A 19,770-nucleotide genomic window follows, 5' to 3' on the forward strand; every position below is an offset into this window, starting at 1 on the left:
TTGGATCAGCCTGTAGTGTGGTTTTCCACTTTAATTTTGAGTGTGACTCCAAATCCAGACCTCCATGGGTTGATAAATTTGATTTCCATTGATAATTTTTGTGTGATTTTGTTGTCAGCACATTCAACTATGTAAAGAAAAAAGTATTTAATAAGAATATTCCATTCATTCAGATCTAGGATGTGTTATTTTAGTGTTCCCTTTATTTTTTGAGCAGTGTATTATTTGTGCCCTGGTCCTATAAGAGCTCTTTGTCACTTCCCACGAGCTGGGTTGTGACAAACACCCACTCATTCTTATGTTTAATAAATGTATTGTATGGTATGTGTGTGTGTGTGTGTGTGTGTGGCAGGCTTACAATGATGGCAAAAAACAATATTTGAGAATGGGCTGAGTCTGACCCTTGTGCTAGAGTGGGTACGCAGGTGGAGGTTGAATGTTTGCAGGGGTACAGGACTATAAAACGTTTGGGAACCACTGTAGATGGTAGGGTATTTGTTTATTTTCAAGCAAAGTATAAGGGAGTTATACTCCAGTCTAGTAGGTGGCAGTAATGCAACATTTATTGGATGCTAACCGCCGTTAAACATCCTCGAAGAAGAAGCAACAGCAGCCGCTTTTGACTCTTATGACATAGCTAATATTACCACTTTGTTTCATTTTAGCGTGGAACAAAAATACCGGTAGCTAATTAATCTAGAAATGAATTACTATCAACGGTGTTTCATATCTTTCCGTTATTTATTCTAGATGGTTTTATTGTTGTATTCAGCTAGCTAGTAACGTTAGCTAACGCGTTAGTGAAATAGTTTTGACAGGACAGCTCTAGCTAGTTCGCTTACGTTATCTAACTAGCTACTTTGTTTACGTCTTGCTTTGCGAACTTCACCTGGCAAGCTAGCCACTCCGGTCCACTGTGGAACTAGGACACCGGATAAACGACATGGTTGTGGGCATATAGGCATATCCAACAATTGTATTGTTCTGTCAGCCTTCCTGCCTTAGTAAGTTAAAAGTTGCAGAGTTATTGGAGCGCTAGAGAAGGCCTTTACTAGCATGACACTATCACACCTGATAAAACTGATACATTCTGATTGAACTGATCAACTAGACATGGTCTTAAGTCGGAAGCGTCATAGCTGAATCTGTTGTGTTAGTGCAGGGCTGAAAAAAAGTCCTGCACACCAGTTGGAGACTACTCCGGAGGCTTCACAGCAAATGGCACGTGAAAGTCATTCTGTCCAGAGTAACTGAAATATTACACTCTCGAGCCCTCCACAGCTGAGAGGGATGGAGAAAGTCCCGGTCAAACAGAGCCAAGTGTGTGGGCTGTGGGAGCTGAAGGAGCAGTTGGGGACCGGAGGGTTTGGACACGTTTACCTGTACCAGCACCTGGTGAGTCCGGATCATATTACTACACACATACACATAAAGCCATCTGGAGATGAAAGTCTCAAACAACATTATCTTCTGAGATGCTCAGCAGGAATGCAACGTACGTGTGTGTGTGTGTGTGTGTGTGTGTGTGTGTGTGTGTGTGTGTGTGTGTGTGTGTGTGTGTGTGTGTGTGTGTGTGTGTGTGTGTGTGTGTGTGTGTGTGTGTGTGTGTGAAGGAGACATCAGAGAAGATAGCAGTGAAATTGTGTCGTCTGGAGCTGAACTCAAAGAACAGAGAACGCTGGAGTAGAGAGATACAGATTATGAAGAAGTGAGTGTCACACCTACACATCTAGTAATAGCCACACAAACACTGTCAGAACTGGGTTCAAATACCATTTAAAATGATTTCAAATACTTTAGCTCTACTTGCCTGCTGCACATATATCACTCCAGTGTAAATTGCTGCATTGTAATTACTTCGCAACTATTGGCCTATTTATTGCCTTACCTCCTTAGGTCATTTGCACACACTGTATACAGATTTTTCTATTGTGTTATTGACTGTACGTTTATTCATCCCATGTATAAATCTGTGTTGTTTTTGTCGCACTGCTTTGCTTTAGCTTGGCCAGGTCGCAGTTGTAAATGAGAACTTGTTCTCAACTGGCCTACCTGGTTAAATAAAGGTGAAATGAAAAAAATGGAACCAATAAAACCTCAAAGTGCAAACCCAGCTCACCTGGCGCTCCAGAGAGGTATCCTACAAAGCAAGCTAGATCTACTCAGGGTTTTCTAAATCTAACCAGCTTGACATTCAGGCTGCATCCGTAGTACGACGGTGGATATTGTGTTATTTCATATTTTTGATGTCTTCACTATTATTCTAAATAGTAAAAATAAAGAAAAACCCTAGAATAAGTAGGTGTGTCATAACTTTTGACTGGTACTCTGTGTGTGTGTGTGTGTATATATCTATACACAGAGAGTACCATATATATATTTAAAAAAAATTCTCCCCAATTTCAATCTTGTCTCATCGCTGCTACTCCTCAACCTGCTTGGGAGGTGAAGGTAGAGACATGCTTCCTCCGAAACATGACCCCCTCCCCCCCCAAACCGCGCTTCTTAACACCTGCTCACTTAACCCAGAAGCCAGCCGCACCAATGTGTCTGAAGAAACACCGTTCAACTGACGACCGGGGTCAGTCTTTCTGCCACAAGGAGTCGCTAGAGCACGATGAGCCAAGTAAAGCCTCCCCTGACCCGGACGACGCTGGGCCAATTGTGCACCACCCTATGGGACTCCTGATCACGGCCGGTTGTGATACAGCCTGGGATCGAACCCGGGTCTGTAGTGACGCCTCTCGAACTGCGATGCAGTGCCTTTGACCACTGGACCACTCAGGAGGCACTGTGTGATGTATATATATTTTTTAATTACACAAAACATTTGATTAATAAAATAATTCATCATTCGTCTTCCTCAAATAAAGGGAATGATGACGCAATCTTTGCAAGAGGGAGGGAATCTGATTGCATTGGTTCTCAACTCGCTGCTCAGTCATTTCATTCAGGGTAAGTGGAGTTAGCTGTGAGTTAGCCTGCCCCGGAGCAGGTTTGTTCTGAAGGATTGCTAAAAGGTGAGCCACTTTCGTATGATCGGTTATCCTGAGTTGAACTCAGCGTTGACCAAAGTTACCTTGCTAACTCGTCAAACTTGCTTTGTAGGATACCCCTCAAGCTAGTTAAAGCAAATGCAGAAACTATTTAAAAAAAAATGTATATTAGTATTTGAACCCAAGTCTAATAACTATAACTACAAATACTTACTATAGGGGAAGCCATTTTTAATTCAATCACTTTATGACAGCACCCCTTCTTGATTTGAACGAAACCTTCCATACATATTTGCCCATTGTAGAAGTGCGCAGAAAGTTACTTTTTTGGCCTCAATACCAAAACATTTGAGAGAAAGCTGCTCAAAGTTTACCTATTTTGCATACCATACCATGAGACATCCATGTCTTCATCATTGGAAAATATAAACGGTTGAGATTGATATAATTTAAAAGCTTACAAACAGCTTTGTCAAACTATTTTATAATATCTTGAAAAAAAGATTTAAAAAATTAACACATTTACGCTGGATTGTGCCCACTATCGGTTGAGACACCACATGCTCTTGAATACAGGGTGGGTGTCATGTTTTGGCTGATAAATGTACTAAAATGGGAATCAAATTTAAATTTCAACTTTCAAATTATGCCTTTAGCGTCCAGTGCCCTTGGGCTGAATATAATAATTATATTTCCCTTCTCTCTGCGTGCTGCTTGCACCGAAGTACCTCTTGTTCGATATGGCTCTCCGTCACATGTTCGGGTCTTTTGTGGCGTAGCGGTCTAAGGCACTGCATCTCAGTGCTAGATTCGTCACTACAGACATCCTGGTTCGAATCCAGGCTATATCACAACCGGCCGTGATTGGGAGCCTCATAGGGCAGCGCAGAATTGGCCCAGCTTCATCCGCGTTTGTTCGGTGTAGGCCACCATTGTAAATAAGAATTTGTTCTTAACTGACTTGCCTAGTTAAATAATAAAAAAATTTAAACATGAGGTGTACGACTTGTTTCTTGCCTTACGCTGGGTATGATTCACAAGTGATAATATATAATTCACAAGTGATAGGCTAATATTGTCACCCATCAGACTATTCTTGATTTAATCTTGTCTTTACATATACTAAATAATATGTGTAAAGTTTTGATTTAGAATGGACAAGTATCATGCAACGATCTTGAAATGGGGGCAGAGGGAAAAAATACATGTTTTCTATGCACTTAAATAGCAAATGGAGGACGCTTTTCCTGTTTCATTTTAATGCCAGTCAGGTAGGCTATACTCCTCTTGTAAAGATAAGCAATGTGCTTAATATTAGGAAGTTGAGAAATAAATACAGTAGACCTAGCATATAGAAGGCTGATGGGATCCTCTTTATAATAGAGGCCATCACACTGTTTTCTCACACAATTGCATAGCCTATAGAAATGTTGCGCAACAGGAGCTCATGTGCTCATGAAGTGTATGATTAGATTTTCGATTACATTTGCATTGATGTCAGAGTGATTAGAGGGACAATAGAGTGCTGAGTACCAGGCAGTTAGCAAGTTTGGTAGGCTACTAATGACCATCAGCAACATCAGAGCTTGGTGAAGCCTAATTACCGTCAACTAAATGGTCACATGGAATTTGCCTGCCTTCATGACTCGTGACAGCTGGTAGTATGGTCACTGTAACAGACCTTGTCTGAAGGCTAATATCCATTCTATGAATTCTATTTCTGATTGAAATATCACCCACCCTGTATAATTTACCTTAAAAGTAAAAAACAATCAATTTCTTTTATGAATACATTTTATTTCCAAGAAATTGTCATAGTTTGACAACTCTGTAAGCTTTAAAATGAAATCAAATTGAACCCTTTATATTTTCCAGTGATGAAGACCATAGATGTCTCATGGTATGGTGGGAAATGCAAAATGGGTCAACTTTGAGCACCTTTTGTCTCCTGAATGTTTTGTCATTCAGGTCCAATATGTCATTTTCTGACAACTTCTTCCATTGGCAAACATGTATGGAAAGTTTTGTTTAAATCTAAAGGGATGCTGTCAAAAGGGGATTGAATTCAAACAGATTTACTCCATAGAAGCATAAACACAGGGATATGTCACCTTCTCTGTCCTTTTCTCCTGTGTCCTACTTCCTTGTCTTGTCTCCTCGACTCCTGACTCCTATCTTGTCTCCTTGCCTCTTCAGGTTGAGCCATGATAATGTGGTGAGAGCCAGGGAGGTTCCAGAGGAGATGAGTTCTATAGCGCTCAATGACCTGCCACTACTGGCCATGGAGTATTGCTCTAGAGGAGACCTACGCAAGGTACACGCACATGCACACACACACATACACACACTTGCAGTGATGCCATGTGTACAGTACCTTCAGAATGTATTCATACCCCTTGACTTTTTCCATATTTTATGTTTTTAGAAATGTTTACAAATTAATAAAAAATGAAAAGCTGAAATGTCTTGAGTCAATAAGTAGTCAACCTATTTGTTATGGCAAGCCTAAATATATTTAGGAGTAAAAATCTGTTTAACAAATCACATAATATATTGCGTGGCCTCGCTCTATGTGCAATAAACATGTTTAACAACTACCCCATCTCTGTACCTCACACATACAATTATCTCTAGGGTCCTTCAGTCGAGCAGTGAATTCCAAGCACAGATTCAACCACAAAGATGAGGGAGGTTTTCCAATGCCTCCCCAAAGAAGGGCGCCTATTGGTAGATAGGAAATTTAAAAGCAGACATTAAATATCCCTTTGAGCATAACGCAGTTATTAATTACACTTAGGATGGTGTATCATTACACCCAGTCACTACAAAGATACAGCCGCCATTCCTAACTCAGTTGCCGGAGAGGAAGGAAACGGCTTAGAGATTTCACCATGAGGTCAATAGTGATTTTAAATCAGTTACAGAGTTGAATGGCTGTGATAGGTTAGTATTGTAGAGTTTTCTCCTAAATGACAGAGTGAAAAGAAGGACGCCTGTACAGAATAAAAATATTCCAAAACATGCATTCTGTTTGAAATAAGGCTCTAAAGTAATACTGCAAAAAAATTGTGGCAAAGAAATTGTATTTTTGTCCTGAATACAAAGCGTTATGTTTAGGGCAAATCTAACACATCACTGAGTAGCACTCTTCATATTTTCAATTATGGTGGTGGCTGTATCATGTTGGGTAGACTTGTTATCGGCAATGACTAAGGAGTTTTTGGGGGGAATGAAAAGAAATGCAATAGAGCTAAGCACAGGCATCATCCTAGAGGAAAACTTGGTTCAGTCTGCTTTCCACCAGACACTGGGACAAATTCACATTTCATCAGGACAATTACCTAAAAAACAAGGCCAAATCTACACTGGAGTTGCGATGCTCCTGAGTGGCCTAGTTACAGGTTTCACTTAAATCGGCTTGAAAATCTATTGCAGGACTTGAAAATGGCTTTCTAGCAATGATCAGCAACCAACTTGACAGAGCTTGAAGAATTTTTATAAGAATAATGGGCAAATATTGTACATTCCAGGTGTGCAAAGCTCTTAGAGACATACCCAGAATGACAGCTGCCAAATGTGATTCTAGCATGTATTGACTCAGGGTTTAATACTTATCTACTCAAGAATTAGTGTTTTATTTTCCATTATTTTTTGGAATTTACATTTTTCTTCCACTTTGACTGAGTATTTTGTGTGGATCGTTTACCAAAAATTACATTTAAATCCACTTTAATCCCATTTTGTTGCAAAACAAAATGTGGAAAAAATCAAGTAGTGGGAATACTTTCTAAAGGCAATGAATTGTATGTGACTGTTCCTGATCCCTGTAGCTGCTGAACAAGCCAGAGAACTGCTGTGGACTGAAGGAGAGTCAAGTCCTGTCTCTACTCAGCCATGTTGGTAAGCTAGCCCCTTATAGTGAAATACACTCGTTCATTCTAGAGGTTGCTTTCCAGGGGTGTATTCATTAGTGTACACCAAAGCAAAATGCTTTGCAACAAACAAACAACAAACATTTTTTTTACAAACAAGTGCTGCTTATTGGGTAAAGGTATATTAGTCCCTCTGTTTTGGCCCATTTACTTCTGTTTGGTTCCAGTTGAGGTTGGTACATTGATACTTTGCAAGCACCATTTGGGAGTTTCTTTTCATTTTAGATAATGTATCATTATTGTACACACAGGGTCTGGTATCCAGTACCTCCATGAGAATAAGATCATCCACAGGGACCTGAAGCCTGAGAACATCGTACTGCAGGAGACCAGTGGGAAGGTGAGTGCACACACACACAAACAGATATTTGGAAACTGAAATAAGTATTGGTGCTGTCCATCTCTCCTCCCTATCTTTCCCTCTTTCCATTTATCTCTCCTCTAGTTTGTCCATAAGATCATAGATCTGGGTTACGCTAAAGACTTGGACCAGGGCAGTCTCTGTACATCCTTCGTCGGAACTCTGCAATACCTGGTGAGACCAAAACATTTTTTATACACTGACAATATATGCTTTTGAATCTATTTCCAATGGGAATCGTGTGTTACGTGTGTGCGCGTGTTAGGCTCCAGAGCTGTTTGAGAATAAGCCCTATACTGTGTCAGTGGACTACTGGAGTTTTGGGACCATGATCTTTGAGTGTACCTGTGGCTTCCGCCCCTTCCTTCACAACATGCAGCCGGTTCAGTGGTGAGTGAGTGTCTGTCTGTCACAAAAACAGAAGGCAAACAATTGTATGTTCTTGTAGAACCAGTAAAAGTGTGTGTGTGTGTGTAGGACCAGTAAAGTGCGCAACAAAGGTCCAAAGGACATCATGGCTGTAGAGGATATGAATGGAGAAGTGAGATTCTCTACACACCTACCCTACCCCAACAATCTGAGCAGGTACACATGCACACACACGTCACTCATAGTGGTCCTGTATGGCTCAGTTGGTAGAGCATGGCGCTTGCAACGCCAGGATTGTGGGTTTGATTCTTTGGGCCACCATGCATGAAATGTACAGTACCAGTCAAAAGTGTGGACACACCTACTCATTCCAGGGTTTTTCTTTATTTTTACTATTTTCTACATTGTAGAATAATAGTGAAGACATCAAAACTATGAAATAACCCCAAAAAGTGTTAAACAAATCAAAATATATTTTATATTTGAGATTCTTCAAAGTAGCCACCCTTTGCCCTGATGACATCTTTGCAAACTCTTGGCATTCTCAATCAGCTTCACCTGGAATACTTTTCCAACAGTCTTGGAGTTCCCACATATGCTGAGCACTTGTTGGCTGCTTTTTCTTCACTCTGCGGTCCAACTCATCCCAAACCATCTCAATTGGGTTGAGGTCAGGTGATTGTGGAGGCCAGGTCATCTGATACAGCACTCCATCACTCTCCTCCTTGCTCAAATAGCCCTTACATAGCGTGGGGGTGTGTTTTGGGTCGTTGTCCTGTTGAAAAACAAATTATAGTCCCACTAAGCGCAAACCAGATGGGATGGCGTATCGCTGCAGAATGCTGTGGTAGCCATGCTGGTTAAGTGTGCCTTGAATTCTAAATAAATCACTGACAGTGTCACCAGCAAAGCACCATTTCACCACCTCCTCCATGCTTCACGGTGGAAACCACACATGCGGAGATCATCCGTTCACCTACGTCTCACAAAGACACAGCGGTTGGAACCAAAAATCTCAAATTTAGACTCATCAGACCAAAGGACAGATTTCTACCGGTTTAATGTCCATTGCTCGTGTTTCTTGGCCCAAGTAAGTCTCTTATTCTTATTGGCGTTATTTAGTAGTGGTTTCATAAGCAGCAATTCGACCATGAAGGCCTGATTTATGCAGTCTCCTCTGAACAGTTAATGTTGATGCCTGTTACTTGAACTCTGAAGCATGTATTTGGGCTGCAATCAGAGGTGCTGTTATCTCTTATTAACTTATCCTCTGCAGTAGAGGTAACTCCTGGGTCTTCCTTTCCTGTGGCGGTCCTCATGAGTGCTAGTTTCATCTTAGCGCTTGATGGTTTTTGCGACTGCACTTGCGGAAACTTTCAACGTTCTTTCATTTTTCCGCATTGACTGCCCTTCATGTCTTAAAGTAATAAACTGTCGTTTCTCTTTGCTTATTTGAGTAGTTCTTGCCATAATATGGACTTGGTCTTTTACCAAATAGGGCTATATTCTGTATACCACCCCTAACTTGTCACTACATAACTGATTCTCTGAAACGCATTAAGGAAAGAAGTTCCACAAATTAAGTTTTAACAAGGCACAACTGTTAATTGAAATGCATTCCAGGTGACTACCTCATGAAGCTGGTTGAGAGAATGCTGTTGTGACTTTACTTTAACATGAATCTAATGAATGTTATTGATCTAATCAACCAGCTATGTTTAATTGTTACCCAATTTTAAATTAATCATGTAACAATTAACTCATTAGGATCTGGGGCACCACGAGAGTGATTGTTTAAAGAGTTACCATCTCCCAAATTAAACTCTAAAAAGGTCTTTGTCTATCACATCTTTAAACAGTCAACTTATTAGTCATAACCTCGTATCATATCAATCTGAACAGTCGTAACCTCCTTGCATCTGCAAAAACCTGAGCCTTGCCTTTGATTCAGCACTACACAAATTGGTTTAATTATTTATTTACTAGCTGATTTAAATGGTAACACAGGATAAACATACACACTTGATACGTTAAAAACAGGTCCCTAGCAGACTGACAACAATATGGCTGCTTGTTACAAAAGAGATTGGGAGAGAAGGACAGAGACACTTAACATTGGTACGTTTTAGAAACTACCCTCACTTACAGTAATCATATGCTTTGCTCACGAACCACCGCCCTCCTTGAGTAAGTAATCATTCATGTATTTATGTGAAATGTCTTGGTTCGCCGGATCTCTCTCGGTTGACAGAGCCGCCTTGTGAAGGGAGTTGGGCATTTTTGCGGCACGCTTGTAAGGCTCTGATTGTCCAAAATGGTTCCGACAATGTCTAATACTGTTGTCCCTCTTTGTATATGTCCGGTATCTGGTGACTTGTCTTGTAGTCCTGAACAGAACTACTTAGTTTATTTTCCTTCCATTCGCTCCTGAAGATGCTTCTTTGAAGATTGGCTAGCCAGCCAGGTCGATAGTTCCCAGTGGGGTGATGAGAGTATCGTAATACGATGGTTTGAGCAGAATAGTAGGATGGTCCAACTTGAATTCGGTTTTGAATATACTTTAGCTGCCCTAAGTAATCAGCCGTACCAGTGATTGTCCAGGAGGTGAGTTTACCTCGTGTTGAGATTCAAAGTTCAAACAACTTTAAACGTGTAGCTGCAGCTTCACACTTTTGTGGTCTGGTATGTTAATTCTTAACCCATCATTTTGTTCGAAATTGTGTTTTTATCAGGCTGACACGCTCTCTGACCTCACTCGGGCGTGACTTGTCACTGCAAAGTTTATGTAAAACAATTATTTATTTTCAGTCCCTCCACGATTCCGCGATTCTGCGATCGCATAATTCAAATCAAAATCAACATATCTGCGCATATTATGCGAGAGCTTGCAAATTTGACCAATCCCCGCACTTTTAGCACATAAAAGGGTCCAATCAAAGCAGGTTTGTAATTTTGACCAATTACTGCACTGTTACCGTGGAAAATGGCCCAATCCAAAAACACGTCAACAAAGTTTTCTCCCTGGCCTGTCAGCGTATTCACGTGCTAAGATGATGGGTGATTTGTTGATGGCTGACAGGCAGTACAATGAACAGAAACCAATCTCATTTGCCAACAAAAATAACAGCTAACAACCATGCAAAACAATTTCCAAATTGTAGAGAAAGTCGACAATCAACAGTCACTTCGAATCAGCAAAGCATATGAGAATGTCAGAACAGTTCCCACAGCAGCGGCAGATCACCATGACTGAATTGGTAACAGGGAAGACTGTGGCAAGCGCTGAAAGACTCAAGGAGAGTGGCGTTTTACTCAAACTTTTACTCCGCTAACCTTGGCTTTAGTAGGGTGGTCGCCACTCTGCTCTCCCCAGTCTGTCTAGGGAGAGCGCTGCTCAAAGCAATTTGTCAGCTTTGCCGTTTTAAACTCTCTGTATAACTTAATACAGATCACGAAAGCACAATCTTACTGAATTTTTTTTAAATGGAATAGTACATATCAGCCAGAACTCTATTTTTATGTTTTCTGTTCTTTATCTCCCCTACGACCCTTTCAGAAAACATCTCTTTTTTTTGTGGGGGGGTTTGCATCTCATGTTGATAGCAAGCCCCAAGACTGATGGAGAGGTGTGTGTGTCTGTTAGTGGATTATGACAGAGCAGTATTCGCGTTTGAACATGTTAGTTTCGGCGGGAAAAGTCTCTTGAAACAAAGTCACTTTTCTTTGGTGAATTTGGAGAGGGAGACCTGAATCTTCTCAACTTGATTTACAACAGGACATGAGTTGTTAATTCCCACAAGTCCCCCCCCCGATCTGACCTATTTGGATCCTCACAGGACAGTCATGACAATGACAAGAGTGTACAAAGCTGTCATCAAGGCAAAGGGTGGTTACTTTGAAGAATCTCACATTTATTTTGGTTACTACATGATTCCCTTTGTGTTATTTCATAGTTTTGATGTCTTCACTATTATTCTACGATGTAGAAAATAGTTAAAATAAAGAAAAACCTTTGAATGAGTAGGTGTGTCAACTTTTGACTGGTACTGTATGCGCATGACTAAGTTGCTTTGGATCAAAGCATCTGCTAAATGGAATGTACAGTATATTATTGCATTATATTAGCAGCAGTTTTCGGAACTTGTGATCCCGTCTATTTAAAATGTTGTTTTGTTTTTGCTCAATGCGTTACCTTTTTTACGTGAGGAAAATTTTACTTTTTTGTGTGTGTCTGTGTGTAGGTCCCTGTTAGAGCCAGTGGAATCTCTGCTACAGATGCTGTTGCTGTGGGACCCTGCGACAAGAGGAGGAGTGACAGACCGAGACACACACACACCCTGTTGCTACACTACCCTACAGAACATACTCAACATGAAGGTACACACACACTACAATGCTTGAAAACAACTTAGAGAGTGGTTGCGGCGCTAGCAAATTCAGCCTGAATGCAAGGGACTGTTCAATCTTATTACTTGGATAGTAACATGAGCCTCTGGAGGTTATTTCCTTTTAAATTGATGTGACTAATATTCTTGTCAAACAAATCCATATAATTATGCATATGTGTGCATTCTAGGTGATGCATGTGTTGGACATGACGTCGGCCCAGCTCCACTCCTTCGTCCTTGGCAGTGAGGAGGGGTTACACTCCCTGCAGCAGCGTGTGGAGACACACACCCACACACACATCCCTCCGCTCAGCCAGGAGCTGCTGTTGGAGACTGGAGTCTCCCTGGACCCCCGCAGACCACCAGCACATTGCCTCCCTGATGGACCGGTACAAGCTCGTGCGTCCACACACCAGACGGGTTCAAATACTATTTAGGTTATTTCAATTACATTTTACATTAACATTTTTGTCATTTAGCAGACTCCTATTTACAGCGATTTACAATTAGTGCATTCATCTTAAGATAGCTTGGTGGGACGGCCATACATTTCAGTCATAGTAAGTTACTTTTTTTTTTTTATCTATGTAATCTAATTTGGAAGCAAGTAGTTAAGTATCGGAATCTATTTGGAAATACTCAAATGCACAGTATATACAAATATTTAAATACTGTCATGCATTTGAAACAGGTCTGTTTGGTATTTTAAATAATGTTTTGGAAATAAGAATTAGAACATTTCAAATAGTACGCTATTTATAGGAAAGTATTTAGAAATACACCTAAAATAAGTATTTAAAAATATAGCCGCAAGCAGCAATGAATGGAGTTTGAATGACAGAAAGGACACAAGATCAGTTAGATGACAAAGCAAGCACTCTGCACATAAAGATCGTTTCTACATGATAATCAGTGAAAACTTTACCATGTTTATCTCTCAATACCAGAAGGATGACACAAGTGAAGTTTAGTCTAGTGCTGTAGATTGGCTGCAGCAGGTAATCATTCTTAGTCATGATTTCATGTATTGAGTTTATATATCAATTCAGGGGTCAATTTGACTAATGGTTTATGTTAAGATATTCTTTTTGCATTAGTGTATTGCAGTGGCCGTCGGTGATGTTTAAGATGATGGAAGACAATTGCTTTTTTTTATGAGCATGGCATAATTTCTATTACAGCATACTGGATGACTGTCATTTTCATTCTATTCACCCAGCTCAATGTAACATCGATAGGTTTAGGCCACAACATGATACTTCAATTGTCCCTATACCCGTCGTGATGTTTCTACAACTAAGCCTATGAATGAAAGTTTACAACGCAGGTGCACAGGTCAAGACAAATTTGAGTAATCAAGGTGACAGTGACCAAAGGACACATTTCCACCGGTCTAATGTCCATTACTTGTGTTTCTTGGCCCAAACAAGTCTCGTCTGATTAGTGTTGTCCTTTAGTAGTGGTTTTTTAATAGCAATTTGACCATTCACACAGTCTCCTCTGAACAGTTGATGTTGAGATGTGTCTGTTACTTGAACTCTGAAGCATTTATTTGGGCTGCAATTTCTGATGCTGGTAACTCTAATGAACATATTCTCTGCAGCAGAGGTAACTCTGGGTCTTCCATTCCTGTGGCGGTCCTCATGAGAGCCAGTTTCATCATAACGCTTGATGGATTTTGCGACTGCACTTTCATGTTTCTTCAAATGTTCCATATTGACTGACCTTCATGTCTTAAAGTAATGATGAACTGTTGTTTCTCTTTGCTTATTTGAGCTGTTCTTACCATAATATGGACTTGTTCTTTTACCAAATCGGGTTACGGTATCTTCTGTTTACCCCCTTGCCACCTTGTAACAACACAACTGACTGGCTCAAACGCATAAAGAATTAAATAAATTCCACAAATTAACTTTTAAGAAGGCACACCTGTTAATTGAAATGCATTCCAGGTGACTATGAAGCTGGTTGAGAGAATGCCAAGAGTGTGCAAAGCTGTCAAGGCAAAGGGTGGCTATTTGAAGAATCTCAAATATAAAATATATTTTGATTTGTTTAACACCTTTTTGGTTACTACGTGATTCCATATGTGTTATTTCATTGTTCTGATGTCTTCACTTATTCTACAATGTAGAAAATAGTAAAAATAAAGAAAAACCCTTGAATGAGTAGGTGTCCTTAAACTTTTGACCGTTAGTGTACACACACCCACATCAAATCACTCACACACACACATTGACATGTTTTCATTTCTCTCTAGCGAGGCTGGGACAGCGCCATAGTCTACCTGTTTGATAAGAGTCTGACTAAATACTCTGGACCTTTCACTGCCCGACCCCTGCCTGACAGCGTCAACTTCATAGGTAGGCATCACAACTACACAACCGCATAGGTAGGCATCACAACTACACTATCCTATAGGTAGGCATCAAAACTACACAACCCTCTAGGTAGGGCTTGGCGATTATGGCCAAAATATAATTTCACTGTATTTTTTCACATTTTTTGCAGTATTTTATGTTTTTGAATAATAAAAATTCGAAATTTTGCTTTGAGTAGTGCGTGACCCTAGGGTGACAACACATACATTCAAAGTGATTTCAATGGGTCTTCCTCCATTCTGATTTGTTTTATATTGTTCAATTTAACAAATGTTCTGCATTTTCGTATTTGTTTTCCTGCTCATTTGAGATCATCTCCACACTGCCGCGTAGGGCTACACGATATTGGCAAAAAATCTCAGCCTGATTTAAAAAAAAAAATATAATAATAATAAAGTTTTTACCAAATGTTGCAGTTGAGATTTGACTTTCGATTTAGATTAAAACACTTGGGTGAGCTATTGAAGTCATGGAAATATGATTATTTTAATTCTATAGTTAGAATATAATAGTAGGCACTTTGAATACTCTCTTTGACATGACAATGAATTAAAGTGCCAGGGAGGAGTTATTGTGACACGGTAGGAACCAAAGTGTTGGTCAATGTTTCCTACGAGACCCTATAGTCTTTGGCTACATTAAATGTTTTCTCTTAGCTACTTCATGTAGGTAACTTATTCCTGCTTTGCCTAATCCTCTTCTGTTTAGAAGATACTGTTACACAAACAACATGCTGATTTAGGCCTACACCATAACTGGTATCAGGCTGTATTAGCTAGCTATGTTTGCTCCGACTTAGTACATTTATTAGCTAGCCAGCTAACTAGCTATTAGCATTTGCGGCTAACGTGATTTAGGCACAACATGCTTAGAAGAGACAAACTAGCTGTTTGCAGATATTGTAATTATAGAGGTCTAGTGGATTTATAGTAAGACGCAAAGTGGAAACAGCATGGTTGTCATCAACATTGTTGCATGTTCTGCATTGACCACCAACAACAACATGCGCTCCTTGAGTAACAGGGGGCGGGGCTTGATCTGTGTAGAAAGCGTATATTATAAAAATGTACGTTACACACGGCGTATCACATTTAACAAACCAAACATTAAAATACCACTATAGAAGATAAAGTAAAAACCCAAACTGGTCCTTGCATCAATAATTGTATATTGTAAAATACGGTATACCACCCAGCCCTACCTCCTAGGTAGGCTTCACAACTACACAACCCCATAGGTAGGCTTCACAACAACACAACCCCATAGGTAGGCATCACAACTACACAACCCCATAGGTAGGCATCACAATTTAACAACTCCATAGGTACTGTAGGCTTAAAAATCTGCCAAGACTATCACTATATGCTCTTCCCAATGTGAGTATTCCTTGATGCAGGGTAAACATTGGGAAAAGCTAATAGCAAGTCTGGACAAAATTAAATTCTGTTAACCTTATCCCCAGGCTATTGACAAAGTGCAGATACAGTAAATGTCTGAGAACGATATTACAATTCTATTGAAGTTGATGTCTGTAAGCAGGAAGTCGCCCTGCTATGTATGATGATGTCATATTGCTGCTGTGTCTAAATGTGAACTGTTCCTCGCTGTGTGTGTGTGTTAGTGAGGGAGACGAAGACCCAGCTGCCTCTTGCTGCTCTAAGGAAGGTGTGGGGAGAGGCGGTTAGCTATGTTTGTGGTCTGAGAGGGGACTACAGCAGACTGTACCAGGGACAGAGAGCTGCCATGTAGGTACACACACACACAAATGCGGCACAGACACACTTGTACACACACGTGTACACACTCACACATAGGCATGGCACAAACACACACACGCTTGCCTTTCTGCCCTCACTCTCAACCTTGTGTGTGTGTGCACATGTAGGTTGAGTCTGCTGCGCTACAACACCAACTTGACGCGGTATAAGAACGTGTTGTTTAGCCAGTCTCAGCAGCTCAGAGCCAAACTGGCCTTCTTCACCACCAGCATACAACAAGACCTACAGCACTACGACCAGCAGAGAGACACTGGCATCTGTAAGCTGTGTGTGTGTGTGTGTGTGTGTGTGTGTGTGTGTGTGTGTGTGTGTGTGTGTGTGTGTGTGGGTGTGGGTGGTAGTGGTACTGACTGTTTTCTGAACTCTGACCAAACCTGTAGCCTCTGAGAAGATGCTGAAAGCCTGGCAGGACAATGAACAGAAAGCTGCTGCCTTTACACAGGTACTATACTATAGTTTTGTATGACAGCTGTCTACTCTACCGACAGCTTCTGCTAGCATGTATTGGACTGTGAGAGAAGCATTTGATGGCATAGCTTCGGTGTATGTGTGTGTTAGGTATCAGAGGTGGGCTATCTGGATGAGGAGATAGTGTGTCTCCACTCTGAGATTGTGGAGCTGCAGAGGAGTCCGTTTGCCAGGAAACAAGCTGACATCATGGAACAACTGTAGGTGTCTCACATAATTCTACAGCTTTTTAAACTATTCCCATGAAATGGACAAAGTATCGTTTTGTAAATAAATATGTGTGTGTCGTTTCAGGGAGGAGAAGGCCATTGAACTTTACAAGCAGCTGAAGGCCAAATGCAAGAGTGAGTAGAACCACTTCAGCACAATACTGATCTAGTATAGGCTGGTAGAGGTGTGTCTGTGAGAATGTGGATTCTCATTAGCTATACTTGTTTTGTGTGGGTGCGTGTGTGTGTGTGCGCAGGTCCAGACCCCCCTCATGGCTACAGTGACAGTTCAGAGATGGTGAAGACCATTGTCCAGACAGTCCAGAACCAGGACCGAATCCTCAGAGACCTGTACACACACCTCAGGTACACACACACACGCCTCAAGTACACCTACACCCTTCTCTCTTTCTCCCTCCCTCTAGTAAGCCAACACCCTTTTCTCTTTCTCTCCCTCCGTCTCCTTCCCTCTAGTAAGATCTTGGAGTGTAAGTGTCGTATTGTAGCATTATTTCCTAAGCTGGAGGGGGCAGTGGAAAGCATCAAGGCAGCAGAGGCTGCAGTCATGACTATGCAGATGAAGAGACAGAGAGAGTTCTGGCACCTGCTCAAGATTGCTTGTGTAAGTAAACGCGTGCACAAACACACAACTCCTGTTTATAGGCACACAGCCCAACAAACACCAGCAGTACAGTGTTATTAATGTTGTCATCAGTTGTCTTTACATGTTTGGGAAGGTTACTTTCTAAATGTAATCCATTAGTAACTAGTTACCTGTCCAAAATCGTAGTCTTTAGGATTATCCAAACTTTGTAACATAATCTGATTACTTTCAGTTACTTTCGGATTACTTTCCCCTCGAGACATAAGACAAAAAGGACACATCAAACACATTTTGTGTGTCATCATAGTGGTCTCTGACTTGTGGTCAGACTCGCTCAATGGAACAAACTTAAAATAGCGCCTTTTTTCAATGCTGAATTTAATGTAATTGAGAATCAAGTGTATGTATGTTTTTTTCCCACAAACTTTTTAAAAGTAATCGGTGAAGTAATCAAATCGTTTTTCAAAGGTAACTGGAATCTGTTTACAAGTTTTTTGCTGATAATGATAATTAATTTTATTTTATTTTTTATTTTATTTTGTGTGTAGGCCCAGAATGGCAGTCACAACTCTCTAACCCCCAGCTCAGATGCCTCTAGTCCCCCTCCTCTCCCCATGAACCCACTAGGACACACACACAGGTAAGACCATACTAAGTAACTAACGTAGTAATGTAATATGATCTCTTAAGACCACCCTCTACAGTTCTACCAAATAGTAACAAATGACTAAATAACACATTGGCACCATTCATGTTCTCAGTGAGTCAGTACGCCACCTACTGAATGAGAACCAGCGTTACCTGAGTCAGCTGACCTCTCTACTGCAGGAGACCTCACAGGACAAAACATGCAGTATCATGGTGCGTCCATGAGACTTGGGTGTGTGTGTGGGGGGGGTTCTGTGTGTATTCTGACTGACCCCTTGTCTATCTCTGATGCAGGACCAGGACTGGAGTTGGACTCAGTATGGATCTGTGGTTGACCCAACCCTAGAGACTCTAGACACACACACGCACTAGTAATGTGTGGGTTGACTCATAATCCGCAGTCCCTGCGGTTATATCCACAGTGTGGGCGGGTATAGGGTCATGAAATATTGTGTGGATATAGGGTGGGGGGCGGGCGGGTTGAATAAAGAGAAAATACATTTCTTAAAATCCATAAATGTTTCATTCTTGTGCAAGTTATATCTGTAGGCTACATTGAGGTTTTTCATTATTTTGAGGCTATCTGGCATTAGTGCATAAGCCTAAGCTTTAGGGAATAACTGTATGCGTGCCAAATAGCCTACCCGCCTATTGCCAAATGCTTTTGGGAATAGGCAGAAAAAGTGGCGTTTTCACAGCTTTCTATTTCCTTACAAATGGTCAAACTGATGTAATTTGGACATTTTGCACAAAAAAAGGGAAAGTATTTTTTTATTATTGCATTTTCTCCCCGGTCCCTCTCTTCTCTGCGAAAGAAGTGGAGATGACAGAACTTTACCGATGTCAACTAGATTTAATTCTATCGGTTTATGACATTCTGAACAATAATATATTTAGTGACCGAAGAGAAGCTGCATGTATCAACTCTAATTTTATTGGTCACATACACATGGTTAGCAGATGTTACTGTGAGTGTAGCGAAATGCTTGTGCTTCTAGTTCCAACAGTGCAGCAATATCTTTCAAGTAATATCTATCAATTCAACAACAACTCCTTAATACACACAAGTCTAAGTAAGGAATGGAATAAGAATATATAAATACAGTTGAAGTCAGAAGTTTACATACACCTTAGCCAAATACATTTAAACTCAGTTTTTCACAATTCCTGACATTTAATCCTAGTAAAAATGCCCTGTCTTAGGTCAGTTAGGATCACCACTTTTTTTTAAGAATGTGAAATGTAAGAATAATAGTAGAGAATGATTTCTTTCATATTTTATTTATTTCATTACATTTCCAGTGGGTCAGAAGTTTAAATACACTCAATTAGTATTTGGTAGCATTGCCTTTAAATTGTTTAACTTGGGTCAAACGTTTCGGGTACCCTTCCACAAGCTTCCCACAATAATTTGGGTGAATTTTGTCCCATTCCTCCTGACAGAGCTGATGTAACTGCTTCAGGTTTGTAGGCCTCCTTGCTCGCACATGCTTTTTCAGTTCTGCCCACAAATATTCTATAGGATTGAGGTCAGGGCTTTGTGATGGCCACTCCAATACCTTGACTTTGTTGTCCATAAGCCATTTTGCCACGACTTTGGAAGTATGCTAGGGGTCATTGTCCGTTTGGAAGACCT

General features: G+C 40.6%; 1 protein-coding gene across 4 annotated transcripts; it reads left to right on the top strand.

Moving 5' to 3' along the window:
• The first annotated feature begins 597 nt into the window (after positions 1-597).
• On the top strand, positions 598-18,593 carry LOC120046430 (inhibitor of nuclear factor kappa-B kinase subunit alpha-like). 4 transcript variants are annotated; one of them, XM_038991650.1, is made up of 22 exons: positions 598-1,004; positions 1,158-1,395; positions 1,614-1,708; positions 5,193-5,310; positions 6,827-6,896; positions 7,180-7,268; positions 7,374-7,463; positions 7,555-7,679; positions 7,767-7,874; positions 11,900-12,035; positions 12,235-12,435; positions 14,307-14,409; positions 16,049-16,172; positions 16,313-16,464; positions 16,586-16,647; positions 16,764-16,873; positions 16,968-17,017; positions 17,140-17,248; positions 17,357-17,504; positions 18,035-18,126; positions 18,248-18,347; positions 18,429-18,593. In XM_038991650.1, the coding sequence occupies exons 2-22, from the start codon at positions 1,291-1,293 to the stop codon at positions 18,504-18,506; spliced, it is 2,265 nt and encodes a 754-aa protein (XP_038847578.1). In that variant the 5' UTR covers positions 598-1,004; positions 1,158-1,290; the 3' UTR covers positions 18,507-18,593. The 4 variants fall into 4 exon arrangements, with proteins under 4 accessions (XP_038847578.1, XP_038847580.1, XP_038847577.1 ...); XM_038991652.1 differs by having other exon boundaries at positions 1,163-1,395; XM_038991649.1 differs by having other exon boundaries at positions 598-1,395.
• Positions 18,594-19,770: the final 1,177 nt, after the last annotated feature.

This window comes from Salvelinus namaycush, chromosome 4 (assembly GCF_016432855.1).
Source record: "Salvelinus namaycush isolate Seneca chromosome 4, SaNama_1.0, whole genome shotgun sequence".
Taxonomy (NCBI): Eukaryota; Metazoa; Chordata; class Actinopteri; order Salmoniformes; family Salmonidae; genus Salvelinus; species Salvelinus namaycush.

Excerpts from the sequence above, each read along its gene's own strand:
- LOC120046430 (XM_038991649.1), top strand. The coding sequence starts at position 1,291 with ATGGAGAAAGTCCCGGTCAAACAGAGCCAAGTGTGTGGGCTGTGGGAG. Across the intron at positions 7,875-11,899 it reads TACCCCAACAATCTGAGCAG|GTCCCTGTTAGAGCCAGTGG; the intron begins GTACACATGCAC and ends GTCTGTGTGTAG. Across the intron at positions 17,505-18,034 it reads ACCTGCTCAAGATTGCTTGT|GCCCAGAATGGCAGTCACAA; the intron begins GTAAGTAAACGC and ends TTTTGTGTGTAG.